General features: G+C 43.3%; 1 protein-coding gene across 1 annotated transcript; it reads right to left on the bottom strand.

The window, feature by feature from the left end:
- Positions 1 to 3653: 3653 nt before the first annotated feature.
- On the bottom strand, positions 3654 to 18531 carry UEVLD (UEV and lactate/malate dehyrogenase domains). The gene is given in 16 exon segments (XM_040067991.1): positions 3654 to 3864; positions 3866 to 3955; positions 5244 to 5290; positions 5293 to 5363; positions 5968 to 6054; positions 6325 to 6496; positions 7263 to 7286; positions 10519 to 10643; positions 10645 to 10657; positions 12345 to 12450; positions 13032 to 13147; positions 13577 to 13712; positions 14544 to 14707; positions 16078 to 16140; positions 16767 to 16851; positions 18479 to 18531. Coding segments are annotated over 16 exon segments (1419 nt in total). The 5' UTR covers positions 18521 to 18531; the 3' UTR covers positions 3654 to 3786.
- Between the last annotated feature and the right edge of the window lie 825 nt (positions 18532 to 19356).

Genomic DNA, 19356 nt, shown 5'->3' with positions numbered 1-19356 from the left:
TGGAGGGGACTCCTTTGTTCCCCAAAATGGCCAAAGCCACGTGCTCTCAAGTCATGAGGAGCCTCTCTCTTTGTCTGTCCCTCCTCCCCACAATCCCTTCTTTTCCCCAGATCCCTCCCTCCCTTCAGTGCCGCCCTCGGCACTGCCCTCTCCTCTGACTCTGCCCCTACCCTCAAACCTCCGCCCTTCGACTCCTCCCCGTGTGACTCAAGCCTCCAGCCCCTCCCTGCCCCTGGTTCCCACGGTTTCCCCACCCACAGTCCCAGTTCCCACGCCCCGGGGAAAGGGGGGGGGGGGGGAGAGCTGGGAACCCGGAAGCAGGAAGTGATCCTGGCTTTTCTGCCATCCCGTCACATACTGACAGTCAAAATGGGGGGGTGCTGTTCACAGTAATTGGGACCCCTTCCCCCAACAAGCGATTCAGGATTTATGCAAAGCTCCGGCCAAATTTGGGTGTGAAAGTGAATGCTTTTGCAGCCTTTTAAAAGCAAATTTAGCAGGGAATCCTGTTGCTCCCTTTCACCTCTGGCAGCTTTTTTCTTCCCTCCTTTTGTCCACACAGTTTAGGCTTTGGGACTCCACATGGAAAAAAAGATTAAGAGATTTACTCCTGGAGCTTTGGCAAAATCCTGAAACAGCTGTTGATAATAATAATTTGCCAATTCGATTAGAACATCTATGTGGTGATGGTGAATGGGTTGCAGCACTCAAGCAAGCTCAAGAAATTCCTTTAGCTGTTTTAGAGCGCATTAAAGAGACTGCTTTCAAAGCATTCTTTTCAATCCAGCCCCATGGGTCTTTCCAACCTTACAGTAAAATAAAACAGTTTCCATCAGAACCTTCTGTAATGTTTGTGGAGCGATTAATCTGAGCTGTCGAATTACAGGTTAAGAATGAAGGAGCCCAAGAACAGGTCCTGGAGGAGATGGCACTGACCAATGCAAACAAACAGTGCAAGGCAGCCATCCTCAGCCTGTCCTTGGAACCAGTGCCAACCTTAGAAGACATGCTCCACGTATGCACCCAGAAGGTCCCGTTCATGGCAGCACACCGCAACCACAGTTACAGAGATGCATTCAGATCACCGCAAAGAGCTGCCACAGCAGATGCCATGCCCCCTGTGCCTGTGCTACAGCCACCACCCAAGAGAAGAACGACGTGTCTCCTGTGTGATCAGGCTGGACATTGAGCATCTCAATGCCCTTTGAAGAAGCAATTTCTGGACTTTCGGGACAATGGGGGTGGGAGGTCTCAAGGGTTCAAAAGGAATTTTTCAAAAAACTAAAATGTCAGCGCTTACTTGCCCAGCGTGCCGACATAAATAGGGCGAATCTGAGGTGGGGGGGAGAAAAAACTAGAAAATGCAAATGTTAAATTAAATAATCCTGTTATAACCAGTTCTACATTTCAGCAGAAGTCACCAGATATGACCCTTTCAGATCATGACATGAGCAGACCCTATCTAACAACAATGTCTCCAAAAGCCTTTCAGGTTGCAACTGACAGAGTCCTTGCACCTAAGTGACACAGACTGACATTTAGGTTCATTGGATCTACAAATGCTAGGCTCCTGGCAACATGTTGGCAGTAAGTACGTCATCCTTGGGGACGCCAAGTACACACTGAGAGAGATCGAGATCCTTCCGGGTCTCGTCTCATCAAACCCTAAACAACTAGTTCTCTGGCTGCGCTGTCTGCCCACCTTTGTTTCTGCCTAAGGGGCAGATAATAGCTCAGGCAATTCCAGCACCTTACCCATTCCCTGAAAAGACATCACAAGGAACAAACACCTTGAGGTTTGCCCCACATGAGTTATTGGGAGGGACAAACTCATAATAGGGTGTGAGGTCCATCATGGTGGGGAAGTAGTAAACCTCAAAGGGGTTTTGGACACAGGCGCAGATATAATGATTGTACCAGGAAGGATGTGGCCCTCACATTGGGAACTGCAAAATGTGGCCGGGCATGTAGAAGGTATAGGGGAAATGAAATGGGCAAAACAATCAAAAAGTGTTGTGCAAATTAAGGGGCCAAATGGACAATTAGCTACACTGCGTCCATTTGTTTTAGGTTATTCAGAGCCCTTGTAGGGGAGAGACCTGATGGCCCAGTGGGGGGTCACGATTGGCATTCCAGATGGCCCCCTGGTTTTTCAGGCTGTGGCCACTGAAGAGTGCCCTACCCAGAAACTCAATTGGAAAACTGATTGACCAGTCTGGGTAGAGCAGTGGCCGCTCAGTAAAGCAAAATTGAAGGTGCTTCAGGAGCTAGTGGATGAACAGCTTAGCTAAGGGCCACATTGTGGAAACCATGTCTCCATGGAATTCCCCAGTCTTTGTTATAAAAAAGGCGAACAAAGGCAAGTGGTGGCTCCTCCATGATCTCTGTCAAATTAATAATGTCATTGAGGACATGGGTTCTCTCCAACCAGGGATGCCATCCCCAGCAATGCTCCCCCAAAATTGGAATTTGGCAATTATTGATATCAAAGATTGTTTTTTCCAGATCCCTCTGCACCCTGACAATGCCCCACGTTTCACCTTCTCGGTCCCTACCCTCAACCAAGAAGCCCTGAGGAAAAGATACCACTGGAAATTTCTTCCTCAAGGGATGAAAAACTCGCCATCTATTTGTCAGTGGTACCTCTCTTCCCTGGTGTCCCCAGTGTGCGCAGCTGTAGGAGAAGCCATCATCCTGCACGACATGGATGATGTGCTCGTGTGTGCCCCCAATGATGACTTACCGTCCCATGTGCTTGACCTTGCTCTCTCTGGCACCGGCGTCCACAGGGAAAGGACTCCAGAATAAAGCTGTGATAATGCCCCCGGTGAGAGAGAGCAGGCCCTTTTGCCATTGGCGATTGTCTGGTCTCATAAAGAAATACCTCATCCCACATCCAGGGAGGATGGTTACAGGTTCTGTTGCCTTCTGAGGCTGATGTAAAGCTCCCAGCCGGCTTTGGAATGAGGTCTGAATGTGCAGATACTCCTGCACTATATAACTGTGGGATTTTATCTTTTACTTGAAGCCCAACCTCTGCTCCTCCCATTCAGGAAGAGCCCCTGTTCAATGCTGCATGTGTGTAGTGAGACCTGCAGATGCTTTAGTGCTCTGAATGTCCTCACAAAGTAAAAGCAAGCAAGTCATGACTGGAGTATTTCAGACATCATTAAGTGTGAACAGAAATCCAGAGCCAATAGTTCAGGTTTGAAGGATACTGTGAATATCATGTTCCCCTTAGTAAATAGCAAAACACCAGGAGTCCATTGACATAAGAGCACCTACAGCCTTGGAAGATGGAACCATGGAATTGCATAACCAGTGCCTGAGGAGCTGGAGTGTTGTTCCCTAGAGCCTCAGATACAGCATTTAAAAGCCATGAGGAAGGCTCAAGTGGGCTCTGCATGCTGGAGTTTCTGCAGAGCTGGGTAAGCCCCTCTTCTTAGGGGACTAGGACTGCAGCCTAAACAGGTGCAGAGAGCTAAGAGTAACCCAAGGATCAGGCTATAACTGGCAGCCAAAAACCACAGCCAAGTGCCACATGAATTTAGGTAAAACATTCTTGCATGTTACCCACCTCATTTTGGCTACCAAAAGTGCACTTTACAAATTAAAAAATACAGTGTGGTATTAAATTATTTAAACCTAAACTGAGAAAGCACTTTTGGAAAGTAAAGTAACAAAGCTTCCTGTTTTCTACAGAAATCCATATATATGAAGCAAGCTCTTCTGCCTTGCAGATTTCCAGCTTCAGTCAGCAGACACAGAGGCTTCCCTTGTGCTTCCTTACAGTTTCAGCTGCTGCTGGAGGACATGAATGGAGCCTGCACTGCTTTGCAGCTTCTCTTGCACCAGTGTGTCCGTCTTCCTCCAGTCTGACCATTTCAATCATTCCACTGGTTCCAAGAATACATGGGAGACTTAAGAATACTTCACTGTTTATACTGCAACACCCCTGAAACAACACACAAAGAATGCTGTGACACACAGTTACTTATTTCTGCTGCAACTACACAAAAGCCTACAACTACACAAAATGACCCGATTACTTTAATTAAGCAAGAATATTCCAACATATGGCAGGTTTGGATAGGTCAAATTCCATTTCTTTTAGATACTGTGTGGTGGGTTACTGTATATAAAGTGTAAAATATTACTGTGCAGAAAAAAATTTGTGAACCAAGCCACACTTGTGGATTTTCTCCAAGATACATAGATAGAGCTCTGTAATGCAGACAAATTTATACCACTAAACACCATTTCTTAGCTAGAACAAGCAGGGACACTTCATAGTACAGTATCATTAGTTCTTTTAGGACTGAACAAAATAAATAATGCAGCTTAAGAACTGGGGAAAATTTTTCAAATACTCATCCCATACAGATTCTGCAAAAGAATTCATCAAACTTATATCCCTATAATTCAAATTTACACTGTAGATTGTAGATTGTGTTTATTTTTGGATTCCAGGAAATTTTACATTCTGTAGATACTTTAAAGTTTAAGAGACTTGTATCTATATTTAGTTCAGGAATGATTAAAAACTTCACTTGAAACATAATGATTTAATTAGATATGTCCTTATACTCAATAAAATAAGCAGCCAGCTCAACTTCCCTGAACAGGGACATGCAAATTACCCTTTCGAAGGGTCTAAATTGAAGTAACAAATGTTTTTACATGGGTTTTCTCATAATATGGAATAGCCTAATGCTTTAGTGAAGCCTCTTTGGAGACACTTCAAACAAAATTCAGTCTACAGTTTTAAGTTAACTAATGCTTCATAATCTTCTCCTCTGAAGGAAAGAACTAAGGAGTAAAAAACTAGCTGTTTCAAACTTAATCAAATAAAATACTGGCAGAAAATGCATTTTATACTTTCAGAAAAGATACAAAATTCTTTTGGTCCCTAAAAAAATCTACATCCAATACTGAACACTCTGGAACTACAACACACATTTCAATTGCTAAATCCAGCTATTCCAGGGGTTCTGGGCAGCAACCTTAAATGTACTTTCTCTCTGGACTTGTATTTTTAGGAGAATAATCCATTTTTAATGTTAGTTTCAGATTAAAACATTAAGTGATTTTTGTTCATTTTTGAAGTGGAATTGAGAGCTGTTGTTGGAAGAAAGTAATGGCAGTAGCACTACTTCAGAACACTGAGATGCGTGTGCTGCTAAAATTAATGGTCATATCCGGTATAAATAATATAATTACAGTGCCAACCAAAACACATTTACCTTTGTTAGAGTGGATACAGAATGAACCTTTCTTTTATCTTTTAGCTGTCAGCCAAATCAGCAACTGAGAGCCCCACAGACCAATACGTCTGACCTTTTCCCTTTAAGACTTCTATAGCTCTATACATAAACCAGGAAAAGGAGAAAAACATGATATTTAGATTGTAATTATTCTTATTTTGGTTTTTATGTAAAACCCAAAATACAGGTTTAAGTGTACCATATCAAGTAAAGTGTACTATAAAAATATGATTTGCTGTTTTGGGGAACAACACTGGAATAAAGAATTGCTGAAAAGAATTTCTTTACAATATTTTTCTCTACACTTGTAACTTTTTTTTTTTGGTCGAGAGGTCTAACTGATAATTATATCAGTTAAATTCAAACTGGTGATTTACTTTGAAGCAAATGCTTCCAACACAAGCTCTGAGAAAAGTGGACCAGAAGGCTTGTCTAAATTTGTTTTAAATACACAATCAAAGAGCTCTGATATTCTGGTATCTCCTCACATTGCCACAGGCACCATGTTAGTAAGAATTTCAGAAAAACAGTGCCCACATACACATCCATAAAAGTGAATGACGACTTGACCTACAGTTTCCTATAAACTCAATGTATGAACATTTTAGAGCAAGCTTACCCCACTTCATAAAGAGCTGAAGAACATGTAAACATCAAGTGCCTAAACATGGAGGAAAAAAATAAAAGGTTATAATGGTGCTACCTGTAAGCCACCTTTTCCCTTGAGTTACGAGCAGCCACTGCTTCTGTTTGATTTGCAACTACATTACAGCTGGTCCATGATGGTACTAAGTAGAAACAACAACAACAAAAGCATTTGAGGTTGTGGTTTGATTTTTTTTTTTCCTGTGACAAATACTTTCGCTACTACTCCAGGTCTACAGACTTTGGTACCCGAAAACTGCATTACTTAAATCCATTATTCTGAGAATTTACCACTCTTCTTATTCCTTTTCTCATTGTCTTCATTACTTTTCTCAATTATTCTTTCATAATTCAGTTACTTAGGCACTGCCAAGACATTATATGCCCACAGTCATAATAAAGTATCACTTTATCTTTGTCTTCCCCTTGTTCACCAACAACCCAGGCATCTTTTGCCAGCACTTCTTCTTTCAAAAGGCTGGTCAACATGTACTGAAATCTCTCTGAATCGAGGTTGGCACCTACTCCAATTACTCTGCTTTTGGGAAATGAGCTCAGCTTCCACAACACAAATGTCATTACTTCAACTAAATGTCAGAGAAAAAACATGTTGCCAATGAAGGACAACTCAAAATTCAACTCAACTGCAAATTATGAATCATCATTATGAAAAACTCTAGACTTCTTTACTTTAGAAAAGCCATAAGCAGGTAAGAACATATTGGTAGTTTATTTCAACCTAAAACACAAAGTCAGGTGGGGAAGAAGTGAAAAGATAAGAACAACAATGGTAAGAGAGTAAAAAGAGCTGTCTTCAATGCATTACAGGATAGAGGCTTACACTTCTTTCCTTTTCTTAAGTAGTGAGTTTGCTTTGCCTTAGTTCATAGGACCACTGACTGGGAAATTTAAACCTTACACCAAAATCTAGCTGCAATATTTACTATTAATGCTATATTTTGTATATGAATAGCCTGTGTGATCCTATGGCACATAACACGCACGGATCTATCCTTCCTGCACAGGAGAAATGTGCACATAAAACTCACAACTGACAAAACAACAGCCAGTGGATGCTAATGATGTAGAAACAGTCATGTTGAAGCTATGCACAGAAACATACAGAAATACATACCTGTTACGCAAAACAAAACACACTATTTTCTTTTATCTTGGTAACAGTAAGAAAAAACCCTCAAAGACAGTGTCCTGCTCAAAGCTGAAAAGGAAAACATCTTTCAGAGTAGCAAGAAATTTTGACTAACTGGGCGTATTCAGCAGTAACATATTTTTAAAACAGGCCAGAGAAAAAGCCAGGTGAGGAACAGAACATTATGCAGAGTACCAGTATACCTGGCTGAGAGGCAACAAGAAGAACTGTGGCGGTGCAAGAATTGTTTTATTAAGTTTTTATAAGAAGTTTTATGTTATGGTTCAGTTCACTGTACCCCCAGTTCTGTAACAGTCCTTTTTGAGTTTTCTCCCTTTTCACATTACCCGGGACTCCCTTTTGAGTTTTCTGTATAACAAGGTGTTGTATGTCAATCATCCCTCCTGCAGTCAGCATGCACTTCCCACCTTGAGTGCAGGAGTGAACCCCAGAGGTATGAACAGCTGTGAGCTGTGGCAGACTGACGTGACACATATCCCCCAATTTGGCCGATCTAAATATGTGCACGTCTCAGTGGACACCTTCTCCGGTGCAGTTTTTGCTTCCGCCCACACAGGGGAGAAAACCTCGGATGTAATTAAACACCTCATCCAGGCTTTCTCCTTCATGGGCATCCCGAGGGAGTTAAAAACTGATAATGGCCCAGCATACCACTCCAAGGAGTTCAGCAGCTTCCTGCAACAATGGGGAGTGGGACATAAACCAGGCATCCTCCATTCCCCAACAAGCCAAGCTGTGGTGGAGAGGACCCACAGGGAAATCAAAAGGGTCCTCAACCAACAGCAACCGGTGTTAGAAACACCACAGACCCGATTGGCCAGAGCTCTATTCACACGGAATTTTTTAAATAGCACCTTTGAGTTTTTAAACCCTCCGATCGTTTGTCATTTCAGGGCAAACCCTCAACTGAACATCAAAGAAGAAAGGCTGCCAGTCATGGTCCGGGACCCTGAAACTGGAAGGACAGAGGGACCTCACGATTTAGTCACATGGGGTCATGGATACGCTTGCGTGTCCACCCCCACAGGGCCGAGATGATTACCATTGAAATGGGTGAGGCCCTATGTCCCAAAGGTCTCGGGGGAGAAAAGGAAGCTGCCCCAAGTTACACAGGCAGGATTTAGGCAGAAAAGGAGGGAAGATCTTTCCCAGGTTGGTTTCCCTTTCCTGAATAACCCCCTGCTCGAATGCTGATTGTTTGTTTCAGTCCTTGTAGTCCTGATGGAACCTGTCCAGCGCCAGTCCCCAGTGCTGAGGAAATTCCACCTGCTTCTCGGCATCCTCCTGCTTGCCAGTCTCGCTGCACCTGTCTCCGGATGGCTGGTGCCCCAGCCCAAAGCCAACGTCTGGGTGACTCTCGCCAGGGCAATGGGGCAGGACCACATTTGCCTCCCAGCCACGTCGGCAGACAACCCACTCATGACCTGCCTTGTGGGGATCCCTTATGGGCCCAAGGAGCTACCCGGCAAGTTCATGGAGATCACAGAGCAGGCCAATAGAGAGGGTGCCTCTAAGCGTCAGTCTGTACATCAGCTATCCCCATCTGATTCTTTTCTTGATGTTGAAATTACATTAACCCCTTAGAAATCAGTTTCTGTTATGGAAAAAATATATTTTGACCCTATCAACCTTAAGTTTTCCTCTCAATGAGTTGGAAATTTTGGGTTCCTCAAATGCTTCTTTTTGTGTTCATTTTATGTTTACCCCCCCTCAGGGTCAGGAGAGATCCTATCAGTTTGTCTATCAGACCAAGGACGTCTACACAGCCAAAATATGGTGCAGCCGGATCGCCCATGTGGAGACGGCCTCGACTACTGATGGGAAACCCCTGACCCTTCCTAAAGGTGTATTTTTAATTTGTGGGGATAGGGCATAGGCAGGCATCCCCCCTCGCCTTGTAGGAGGACCATGTACTTTTGGCCAGTTGGGCTTGTTTTCCCCCAACAAGACCACTCTCATGAATTGGCAGCAAAAGAATTCCACCAGAATAAAGGTACAAAAAAGAGATTTGACCTCGCTCGATGCCAGCTGTGACTCAGAAATTATACACTGGTCAAAAGGGAGTGGCAGTCACAGTCTTTTTACCCTGGGCATAGACTGCAAAAGCTCTGGGTGAGCTAGCTTACCTAGAGTGTTGAGTGGCTAAACAGGCATATTTAACTTCCAACGCGCTGGCCGGCCTCCCATCAGATGAGGAGGTAACAAGGCAGGCAACGCTGCAAAACAGAGCAGCTATCGACTACCTCCTCCTCCTCCATGGACATTGGTTTGAGGAATTTGAGGGGTTCTGCTGTTTCAATCTGTCAACGAAGGCTGAAGATGTCCACAAAGCCATCCAGAGCATCCGGGACATGGTGAATGACATCAGAAGAGAGACTGGTGACTGGCTGAGTGAAATGTTTGGGAACTGAGGAATTTCGGGCTGGGTAGGTTCAATTTTGAAATCAGTTCTGTTAGTTTTGTTTGTTATTGTGTTAATTTTAATTGTGATTGACATCATCAGAAGAATGTTAAGTAGATTAATTTCTAGCACCACACATGCCCCCTCCGTGAACCAAGTTGCTAAATCATCTGCGCCCGGATGGGAGAAAGACGTGGAACTGGAGGAAGACCCAGAAGACAGCAGATACCCAGAAGAAGAACCTCAGATGGAGTGGCCCACTTAGCCAGAGTGGCTTGCCGGGAGATACCCGGACTCCGAGTATCATCTTCCTCCATTCCAGGCCTCCTCCTGCTATTAAAACAAAAAAGAGGGAGATGTGGCAGTGCAAGAATTGTTTTATTAAGTTTTTATAAGAAGTTTTATGTTATGGTTCAGTTCACTGTACCCCCAGTTCTGTAACAGTCCATCCCCTTTAGAGTTCTCTGTATAACAAGGTGTTGTATGTCAATCATCCCACCCCCCACCTATCCTTGTCCATCCCCTCTCCCACCCCGGCTCTGGGGCATCCTGTCTATCACTTCAAGACCTCTCCCCAGATTGGGAAATCCCAGAGGGAAGGCATCGAGTGATAGGTCGCCCCGGGGGGAATTCCTTTGCCCTTTGTTTTAGTGGTCAGAGGCTTGGAGGCGGACACCCCTTGTTGCCCCCTGAATCCCCTGATTTGTTATCTTGTTGTAACCTCCCCTGAACCCTCCCCCGCTTATAAGATGAGAGAGGGAGATTCAATCTCTCTCTGGCCTGCAGTTTGGACCAGTTGCGGACCTCCCGCAGCTCGGCCTGAATAAAATCATCTTTTAACCTGCTTAGCCGAGAGACATCCTTTTCCTACTGCCGCTGTTGTCACGACACTATTTGGTCCAGCTGCCGCTGAGAAGCCGAGCCCAGCAGGTAAAGTTAACCTGCTTGCATATCCGGACTGAAAACATCCCGGTCACTGTGCAGAACTGAGCCAGCCAGGGGCCAGCGTCCGCCCGGTGCGGAAGAAGCACAGCCACAGAGAACAGCATTCTGACAGTAACGGGATACTGCTGGAATAATTCCTCTGAACAAATCCACATTGCTTTGTATGACATCAAGGTAAGTCTGAGCATTACCCAGAGAATTAACTGTAAGCACCAGCTGAAGCAGAAAAATCTGAAAATATAAAGAAAATATTTTGAAATGTATGTCATTCTATTAAGTTTTGGATGCAAAACCAAGAGCTGTTCTAAAGGCTGAACTACAGCATCCAGCTTAACTAGGGATTCTTTGCCTCCTGTCCCCCTCATATCCCCCAGTGTGGAATTTGGGGCACTTCCACAGCACCTATAGAACACAGTTCTCTCACAGAACTACTTGCCTGTTTATAGGTGCCAAACACAAAAGGCAGACTACAATTTGTCCAAGGTTACGGAGCAGAGACCAGAAAACATCCAGACAGCTTTGACAGATAAACTTTTCCAAGTTTTCTTTGCAAGAAAGAAAAAAAAAAAATCCATGAAAAGGCTCCTTAACTTTTATTCCAACTGTTAAAGGGGAAAGACTCTTTTAGTCTGAGGCTTCTTCTATAATTTTTGATCTTTTATATTAATCAAGGGCATGTAGACAACCATGAAAAGCACTCCAAAAGTCTGTTCATTAAATAAAAGACAAATTGCATTTATTAGCCCAAGGAAACAAACACCCACGCTTGCTGCAGGAATTTGTAAGTCAAAGCTGCCCTGAGCAGGTATCTCTGAGTATCTGAGTGCCACACAGGTGATCAGCCTGGACAGAGAAATAGGGTGATTCTTCTGTTGCACCACTTTTGAAACCAGCTGAAGCCAAAGCAGAGGTCTAATGCACTGAAAAATTAAAACCATACTAGGCAAGATATAATTAATACCAGCTTGCCCCAAACTTAGATATAAACATACTAAAATAGCAGGTAACAGCATACATTTTGTAGTATTGTAACACCACCCAGCTTCTTATACCACAGCTAAATGCAAACATACGGCAGGCAACCACAGAGGCACAAACAGATTTGCGGTACAGTTGTACAACCAGGGTTCAGAAAAAAAGGTGTGCTAGCAGTAAAACCTACAAGATAAGATCAAAGAATGTACAGCAGACAATGCCAGGTGCAGAATGAGCCACAACAATGCCTGGCGGAAACGAGAACAAGTCCCTGTTCCCAAAATAAGAAAAATTCAAAGAGAAGCACAAGAAAATCCCTCATTTCATCTTGCAAAGGATGCAGGGAACATAGAAACATGACACATAAACAAGGAAGAACGTTACCCAATTCAGTTCCAGCATTCCCTGTGGAAAAACTTCTGAGGTGCATGGCCTCAACTTCTGCAACCACCAAAGACCATCAAAGGCTGTAACTGATTACTAACTACAGAGCATGGCATTGACTCTGTTGAATTGTATGCTCACAGCTGACTGAGGACAAGGTTATTAAGAACTGATTGTTTCAGTATGCAGTGATAGAGAATAAGGACTCACTACTGGCCATGTGCATGTTTAATGAACATCAAGCTAGGAAAGCAGCACTTTGAAACACACCTTTATTTGTCCGCCTCCTGAACACTGCTTTCATAGCCTTCACTAATTCCTACGCAAATATTTTCCCCCTTCCCTCCTTCTCTCTGCCTATGACACAGAAATTCTAGCTTGGCTTTTCTGTATTTCTGCATGAGTACAATTTCAGCATTATCCTCTTACCTGCCAGTACAGACTTTTAAAAAAGGACAGCCTATGTGCCACTGTATCTCCCCAGGTGTCCTGCTCCTGTTAAAACAAGCACAAGCACACACAGTACAGCACCCACTCCTGTTCCAGAAACATCTCATACCTTTGCTGATCTCCACATTTGGCACAGCAAAAATCTCCAAATCCATGGCCCCTCCTTTTGCTGCACCTTCAGAGAGATCCAAAAGAACCACCTTATCTGCAACATCCTGTATGAATAAAAATAATACAGATCAATAATAAACCAAAACTTGTTCTTGTGGGAGTGAGGAATAATAACCAAGATTCCTCCCATTTCATTGTTTACTGTACTGTGTACTGGTCAAAATTACAGCCAAATTACAAGCAAAAGGACTTAGTTTAGGAAGTCTAATTGGAAAAAAAACACATTACAAAACCAACAAAAACCTCACAAAACTATCTCTGAAGTCAGAAATGTTGAAGTTACTGCTGTGTCTGACATACAGCTGTGAGAAAGTACAACCCATCTACAGACTATCCCTTCCCAGGGAACCAGGAGATCCCAGCTGCAAGAGGCTACTGCTGAGACAAGAATCCTTCAGATTTTCAAAGTAAGTGAATTCAGTATTCAACCCCTTGAATTAAAAAAGCTGAGAAACCAGAGCAGAAAACTCACACCTCTGCTTACACATAAGTTAACTGAAGAGACAAATGACCTAAGCAGTGACAGTTGTTAAAACTGATGACGTATTCCTTAGTGTCAGATATTAAGAACTAGATTGGAATCCTCTCTCTTACAGGCCTCTTGCTATTTTTAATAATTATGTACCTTTGCTGCTAGTACACATGCAATGCCAAGATCTCCAGATCCAACAACAGTAATTTTGTTAAAACATCCTTCATTTTTGCCTCCAGTTTTACTCCTTGATTTCACGTCAGTCTCTCCTGCAATTAGAAGAAAACCACAAACTTAGCTGCTGGTGCACACTGTATCAATACAATTATTGCTGCTTCATAAAGGATCATGGTTTTGCCAGAGTTAAATCAAGTTACGTGGACTTTTTCAAAACAGCAGTCAAGATTGCCCACAGAAAATCCATCACAACTTGCAAGGCATAAAACAAATATTCCTCTCTAGACAGGAGTGGTTTTTTCACTAAGTAAAAATAGATGAGCATGACAATAGCAAGAAGCTAAACACTAACACCACAAAAACAGCACTCCCTCCGCCGCTGTTACAGGTGTGCATACAGATCATGGTCATAAAATTTGTAAACTACAAATCATGTAGGTTTCTTTGTGACATGAAGTAATGACAATAAGCGAGTATCTTGTAGAAGAACATTAGATATGAGTCCTTGAAAACATTCCCGCCTTCAGTAATCTTTGCAATATAGGAGAGAAGTTCTGATTGCCTGGCTGCATCAGAAGATGACAGTGAGTACAAAGGGAGCTCTTCCTCAAACTTTGCAATCATTTCCTTGATTAATCCAATGAGAGTTGATTTAGGCTGAAATACATCAGACAAACAGAAGACAAAACAGTTGAACTGCTATTTCATATAGTGGTATCAGCTGTGAACTGCCAGAGCCAACAAAATTTAATCAAATTATAAACACTGACACTCTTTTAACATTTATACAAACACCTAAGGGAGAAAAAAGCATCACTTTGAGAAGATACTTTCCAAACAGAGTATGAATTAAAAGGAATTTAACAAAAGGAATTCTAAAATTGAAATTACCAGTGCTAGTAGCATTTGATGGCATCCACGAATATATGGGGGCCTTTGATATAGTCACATCCAGTATTATAAAAGGGACAAATCCTAGCTAAAGAGAAGTTAGTTCAGTCTTCTTAGATGAGCTCAACTGTCCAGAGTTCTGGCAATTCAGTCCTCCTCCAGGTAAAACACACTGTGAAGTCAGCAGAACTTCCCTCAAGAATTTCTGTATCATTCATTTTAAAAAGCTGGCATTCATTAAATCATTTTTACTGACCTAGCAGTCATATTTAAGTGAGTAATTTAATACAGTGCATAGAATTATTTAGCAACAGCATTGATTTTTGAATTTCTGTGCTATTTCAGAGTTCTGCCAAAAGAGACATACCCAAAAGGCAGTAACTTCACTGAACTTTCTTCAGGGATACTCAGCTGGTCTCACTATTCATAGCAACAAAGTATCACAAGGTTTATATTGCTTTGTAAAGAATCAGTCCCTTTTTTCCTTACAATCACTTCCAACTGCCTTTACAAGCCTCAGACTGCTGGAAAGCTCCACATGGTACCACGCAGTATTCCCAAATGCTTCCCTCCCCTGTAAGCCACTCCACCCCTTACACGGCTCCAGTTCTGCAGGTAGGACAAATAAATCCTACCCTGTGCATCGACATGTTTCCCCACCACAACACCCATGCTTGCAGTTGGCTTCAGGAAGCAAATGGGGGGAGCAAAGGGATGAGCATCCATGATCCACAGACAAATGGGTTTGTTACAGGAATTACCTGTTCAACACAAAACAAAAGACATTACTGACTTCTGCACTGAGAAGAGGCACTAAACACCAGCTGTGTGTGATGTGATTCACACTTTATAATAACAAAGCAAAATAGCCTGACAGATCACTTCCAGATCCACACTGGAAAATACTTACATTACTTAGGCTAATTAATAAAAACAGATCAACTTGAAGTCCTACTGATTGTGCCTTTCTTAATATAAAGCTCTGTTGCTGTTTTGCTTCCCAGGGACCTCTCTTAGCCAATGTGTTCCCTTTTCCCAGCAAAGAAAGGTTTCATATATAAATATATATAATACTTATTTTATGACTTTTGCACTAGTGCAAAAAAGCATCCATGAAGAGCTTTGCATCAGACTTCAAAGGCTTTAAGTTGGAAATAAAAAATTGCCTACAAGTTATTTTTGGACACTGTCTATACAAGTGCAGGTCTCAGAGAATTCACACAAGCTCCACTAGCACCAAAGTGTTTGCCAACATGGTCTCAAATGACACAATTTTTAAAATAGTTAATTTACTTATTTAATTAATAGCACCTCATTTCAGCGTCTGTGCACTTGTTTGTGCAGTAGAAGTGACTTCTGCCAATTCAAACAAAATATTTTCTTGTCCCCTTTGAAGACACTTGTGGTGGTTTCAGGCAGGTTCTGGGAGAAATCCTCCCAAGGGGCCCCCCTCCCCTCCCCCAACCAGTTCAGGAAAAGACTTCCTCAGAGAGAAGTAGAAAAAACCTGTTTATTAAACAGGCAAAGCACTCCCAGCACAATACCTGATGACAAGAGCTTCGTGCCGCTTACGGAGGGATAACAAACTTAAAGAAAGTCTCGTCTTGAGGGTTGTCACTGTGCTCCACCGCTCCGTCTCCGCTGACGTTGGGAGAAAAGGAGATGTGCAGGGCTGGTCTTGGTGGGGTGGGTCCCCTGTGGAGGCCCCCGGTGCTTGCCCAGGTCCTTAGTCTGGAGAGGTTGGAACAGTTCCGAGGAGAGGGCAAAAAAGCAAAAAGGAAGGAAAAAAAAGGACAAAAAAAGAAAAAGAAAAAAAAAGGCAAAAAGCTTCAGCTATTCTACAGTGTCTAACTACGCTAGCACTAAACTAACAAACTGCCGGGGAAAAAACAACAGAGCTTCTTTCGTCTTGCCGTGTTCCAACTCCCCCGCTTCAAGGTCACTCCAATGAGCAGAGTTTTCCTGGGGAAAAACAAACTGCGCTTGCCCTCCCCCCTGCACCCAACAGAGGATTGGGGATACACAGTCACCCCAGGACAACACTGCACAGTGAACTGTTAAGAGGCAGCACCCAACACATTTTACATTTAGAGTAATAACTGCCAAGAAAATTACACTTGATTTATCTTACCATATTTCACTGGAACAGTGCCACTAAAATTCAGGAGGTCCTTCTGGGATCCATCCTTGAAGGCTGAAATTAAAACTGCAATTTAAAAAAACCCAAACCAACTCCTTTCAAAGCAGTCCCATCCACAACTAAAATTTACAGACCCTGATTTTTCTTTAGAAATCAAATATACTCTTCCTAGAAGAACCAAGACCAGAATATTAATAAGATCCCCCCTCCACATTTTATAATATTTCCTTAATGGAACATTAATAAAAACTGTATTGGTACAATTAAGCACATCACTAATCTGAAAACCCTTTGTCCTGGGTAATTTTGATGAATTGTGGGAATTTCCAGTCAGGCTGAGGGATTCTGGAAGTCTCTATAAGCTAAAGATACTTTCAAAATACTTTCACCACGATAAAGAAATATGTGAAAAAATGGTGTTACATATAAAGAACTTAAAGCATCAATCTTCTATAATTACTGACAAGCTGAAGTAAGATGAAGTAAATGAGCTGCTGAGGTTTTTATATGTGTGCATCCTTGGAAGAGCATTCAGGAACAGTAACACAGCATGAGAAATTTTACTGCAAGCCAACATAAAGACAGGAACACAACAGAAATACATTCTATTATACACGCTCTGCATTTATGGTAATTAACAATCCCCACAAATAGTTCAGAGTAACTGTATACTTTCTTACTGTATGTGTTCATGGAGAATGTGAAGCTGGGGTAGGTCTTGCTAACATTCTTCAGCTCTTCTATGGTCAGGTCTCTGAACTTATACTGGGAAGGGGGAAAAAATAAGGAAAAAAGTTTCATTTCAAAGGCTTCTGTATGAGAGATGGGGAAAAGGACACTATAGAAGGCAGAAACACAAGAAGGGGAAGGCACTAATTACTTTTAATACTAAAACTAGTTTTGATGTGAAATAAATTATCAAAAAGAATTGATTACAAAAAAACTTTGAAACCATTGCAGGTCTGCTGTTGCTGAGTTCTGAAGCTCTGAACATCACTCCTTATATACCATTTCTTCCTCTTTACAGCTATATGAGCAGAAGTTTAGTAAAATTTTAGTCTCCTCTGCACACATTAAAAAGAATACAAAAATATGAACCTCTTGGAAAAAAGGAGACTATTTTCTTACTGGCAAACTCAGGTAAACTCAGATCCACCTGCACACACTTTAGAAGAGTTACCAAGACGACGCTTTCCATAAACATGTCAAATATGTAAGTAATTAGTTTCTGGGATTTCCGCCCCCCCCCCCTTTTTTAAGCTGTCCTTGACAGCTGAGAAAATGAATCACTGCTGCTTCATTGAGACCGTCTCCAGCCAGTCCAATACCTGAACTTCCAAGAGATTTGCATCCTCCCACATCCCAAAGGTACAAGGAGTGTTTTCCACTTCCTAGATTAGAGTCTCTGCTTCTCATTTAGAAAACTTGGTGCTGGTTTTTTTGGAACCCTTGCCTAAGCAAACAGAACAGCTGCCTGACAGTGGCTTAAAGAGCTACTCACTGCCCTGGAATAATTGCCACAAAACAGTAGCTAAAACCGAATTTCTCTTCAGTCTGTCAGCTTGGGAGCAATACAACAGCTATGGGCATGGCACAGTTATCTTCTACTGTCTACACGAAAACACAGAGATGCTGACAAGAAACACCTTTTAGTCAGCTTCTCCCCATTGCTGGATTCTGCAAAGTCATACAGAAAAAAAGAAAGAAATAAAAAGATTCCAATGTTCCCTAAATATGAATGTCTATACAACTTATGACTTTTTTTTGGAGGCATTGATACATCTGGTTGTGAAACCAGTCATCATACCACAGCTGGCCTCCTTCTATTTGTAATACAAAATGAGACATTCCTACCAAATAAATAATCCTGTCCTCTTCTAAAGATCACAGGATTTACGAGGAGACTCAATACAGACCTCAAAGTTATTTGGTATGCCCAAAGCTTAAATACGCCCAGCTCAGTTTCTCACATGGAAATTAAAAGGCTCAGAGGGATGCTACAACAACGCGTCTGTGCTACTAAGTCGTGGAGGCGCTAAGGCGGCGAATGCCACCAGGCAAAAAAACAAAAAAAAAAAAACAGAACAAAAAAAAAAAAAAAATCAATTTCCGATGAGAGAAGAGCAAGATTTCAGTCGTGAGGCACGGCGTGAACCAGGGGGATAAACTGATGCGTGGTGTAACTTAAAGGTCGGCTGCAGCAGGACAGCGCAGACACCGGGATGCGAAGGGACGGGATCCCGGCAGCCACTCCAGGACCCCACCGACCGTCCCGGCCCGCTGTGGACCCGCGCTCCCCGGGCCCGCCATAGACCCGCTATGGACCCGCGCTCCCCAGGCCCACCGCTCCCTCAGCGCCCCCTTCCCTCCCCGGCCCGGCCCGCGCGCGCACCTTGCCCAGCTGCCTCCGCAGCGCCTCCTCCACTTGCGTCATGGCGGCGCCTTCCCGGCGGGGCCCGCGCGTGCAGCACTGCCTGTTAGCGCGGTGCGCCGGCCTCGGCCGGGAAACGGGGGAGCGTCCGCGCTGTCCTGAACCGGGATCTGTTCTGGTGTGCGATCGTTGTGTACTTTCAAGCCCAATCAGCAGGAAAGGAGACCTAATCGGCTGAAGAAACAGCAGCCAGCGTCCAGTCAAGGACACCCGTGAACGAACGAGCTTTAAGGATGGAGTAAACCAAGATGTTGTTCACAGAATCACAAACTAATCTGAGCTGGAAGAGACCCACCCAGGAGGATTGTGGTGTCCAGCTCCCGACCCTGCACAGGACACCCCAAGAGTCACACCATGTCCTTGGGAGAATTGTCCAAACGCTTTCTGAGCTCTTGAGTCAGGCTTGGTGCTGTGACCACTGCCCTGGGGAGCTGTTCCAGTAACCAACCACCATCTGGGCGAAGAACCTTTTCCTGATACCCAACCTAAACCTCCCTTGAAGACATCATGCCATTTCCTTGAGTCCTGTCACTGGTCACCACAGAAAATGATCGGCGTCTGTCCCCCTGCTCCCCCTCATGAGGAAGCTGTTACTGCAATGAAATCTCTCAGTCTTCTGCAGGCTGAACAAGCCAAGTGACCTCATCCCCTTTTACAGCTTCCCCTTGTTAGGAAAATTAATCCATGAACACCAGAGGTTTATGTCCAAAAAGGAGACAGAGGAGTCCTTTTACTTTATTTGAATGAAGGGAGAGGCCATGGGGCATTTCCCCTCGGGTCTCTCAGTTTTTCGGAGGATGCAGCCTCCTTTTTATCCTGATTTCCCGGCTGCATTTCCC

This window comes from Hirundo rustica, chromosome 6, assembly GCF_015227805.2.
Source record: "Hirundo rustica isolate bHirRus1 chromosome 6, bHirRus1.pri.v3, whole genome shotgun sequence".
In the NCBI taxonomy this organism is placed as follows: Eukaryota; Metazoa; Chordata; class Aves; order Passeriformes; family Hirundinidae; genus Hirundo; species Hirundo rustica.
Note: the sequence above shows the minus strand (reverse complement) of the source record. Positions and strands in the feature narration are given on the sequence as shown.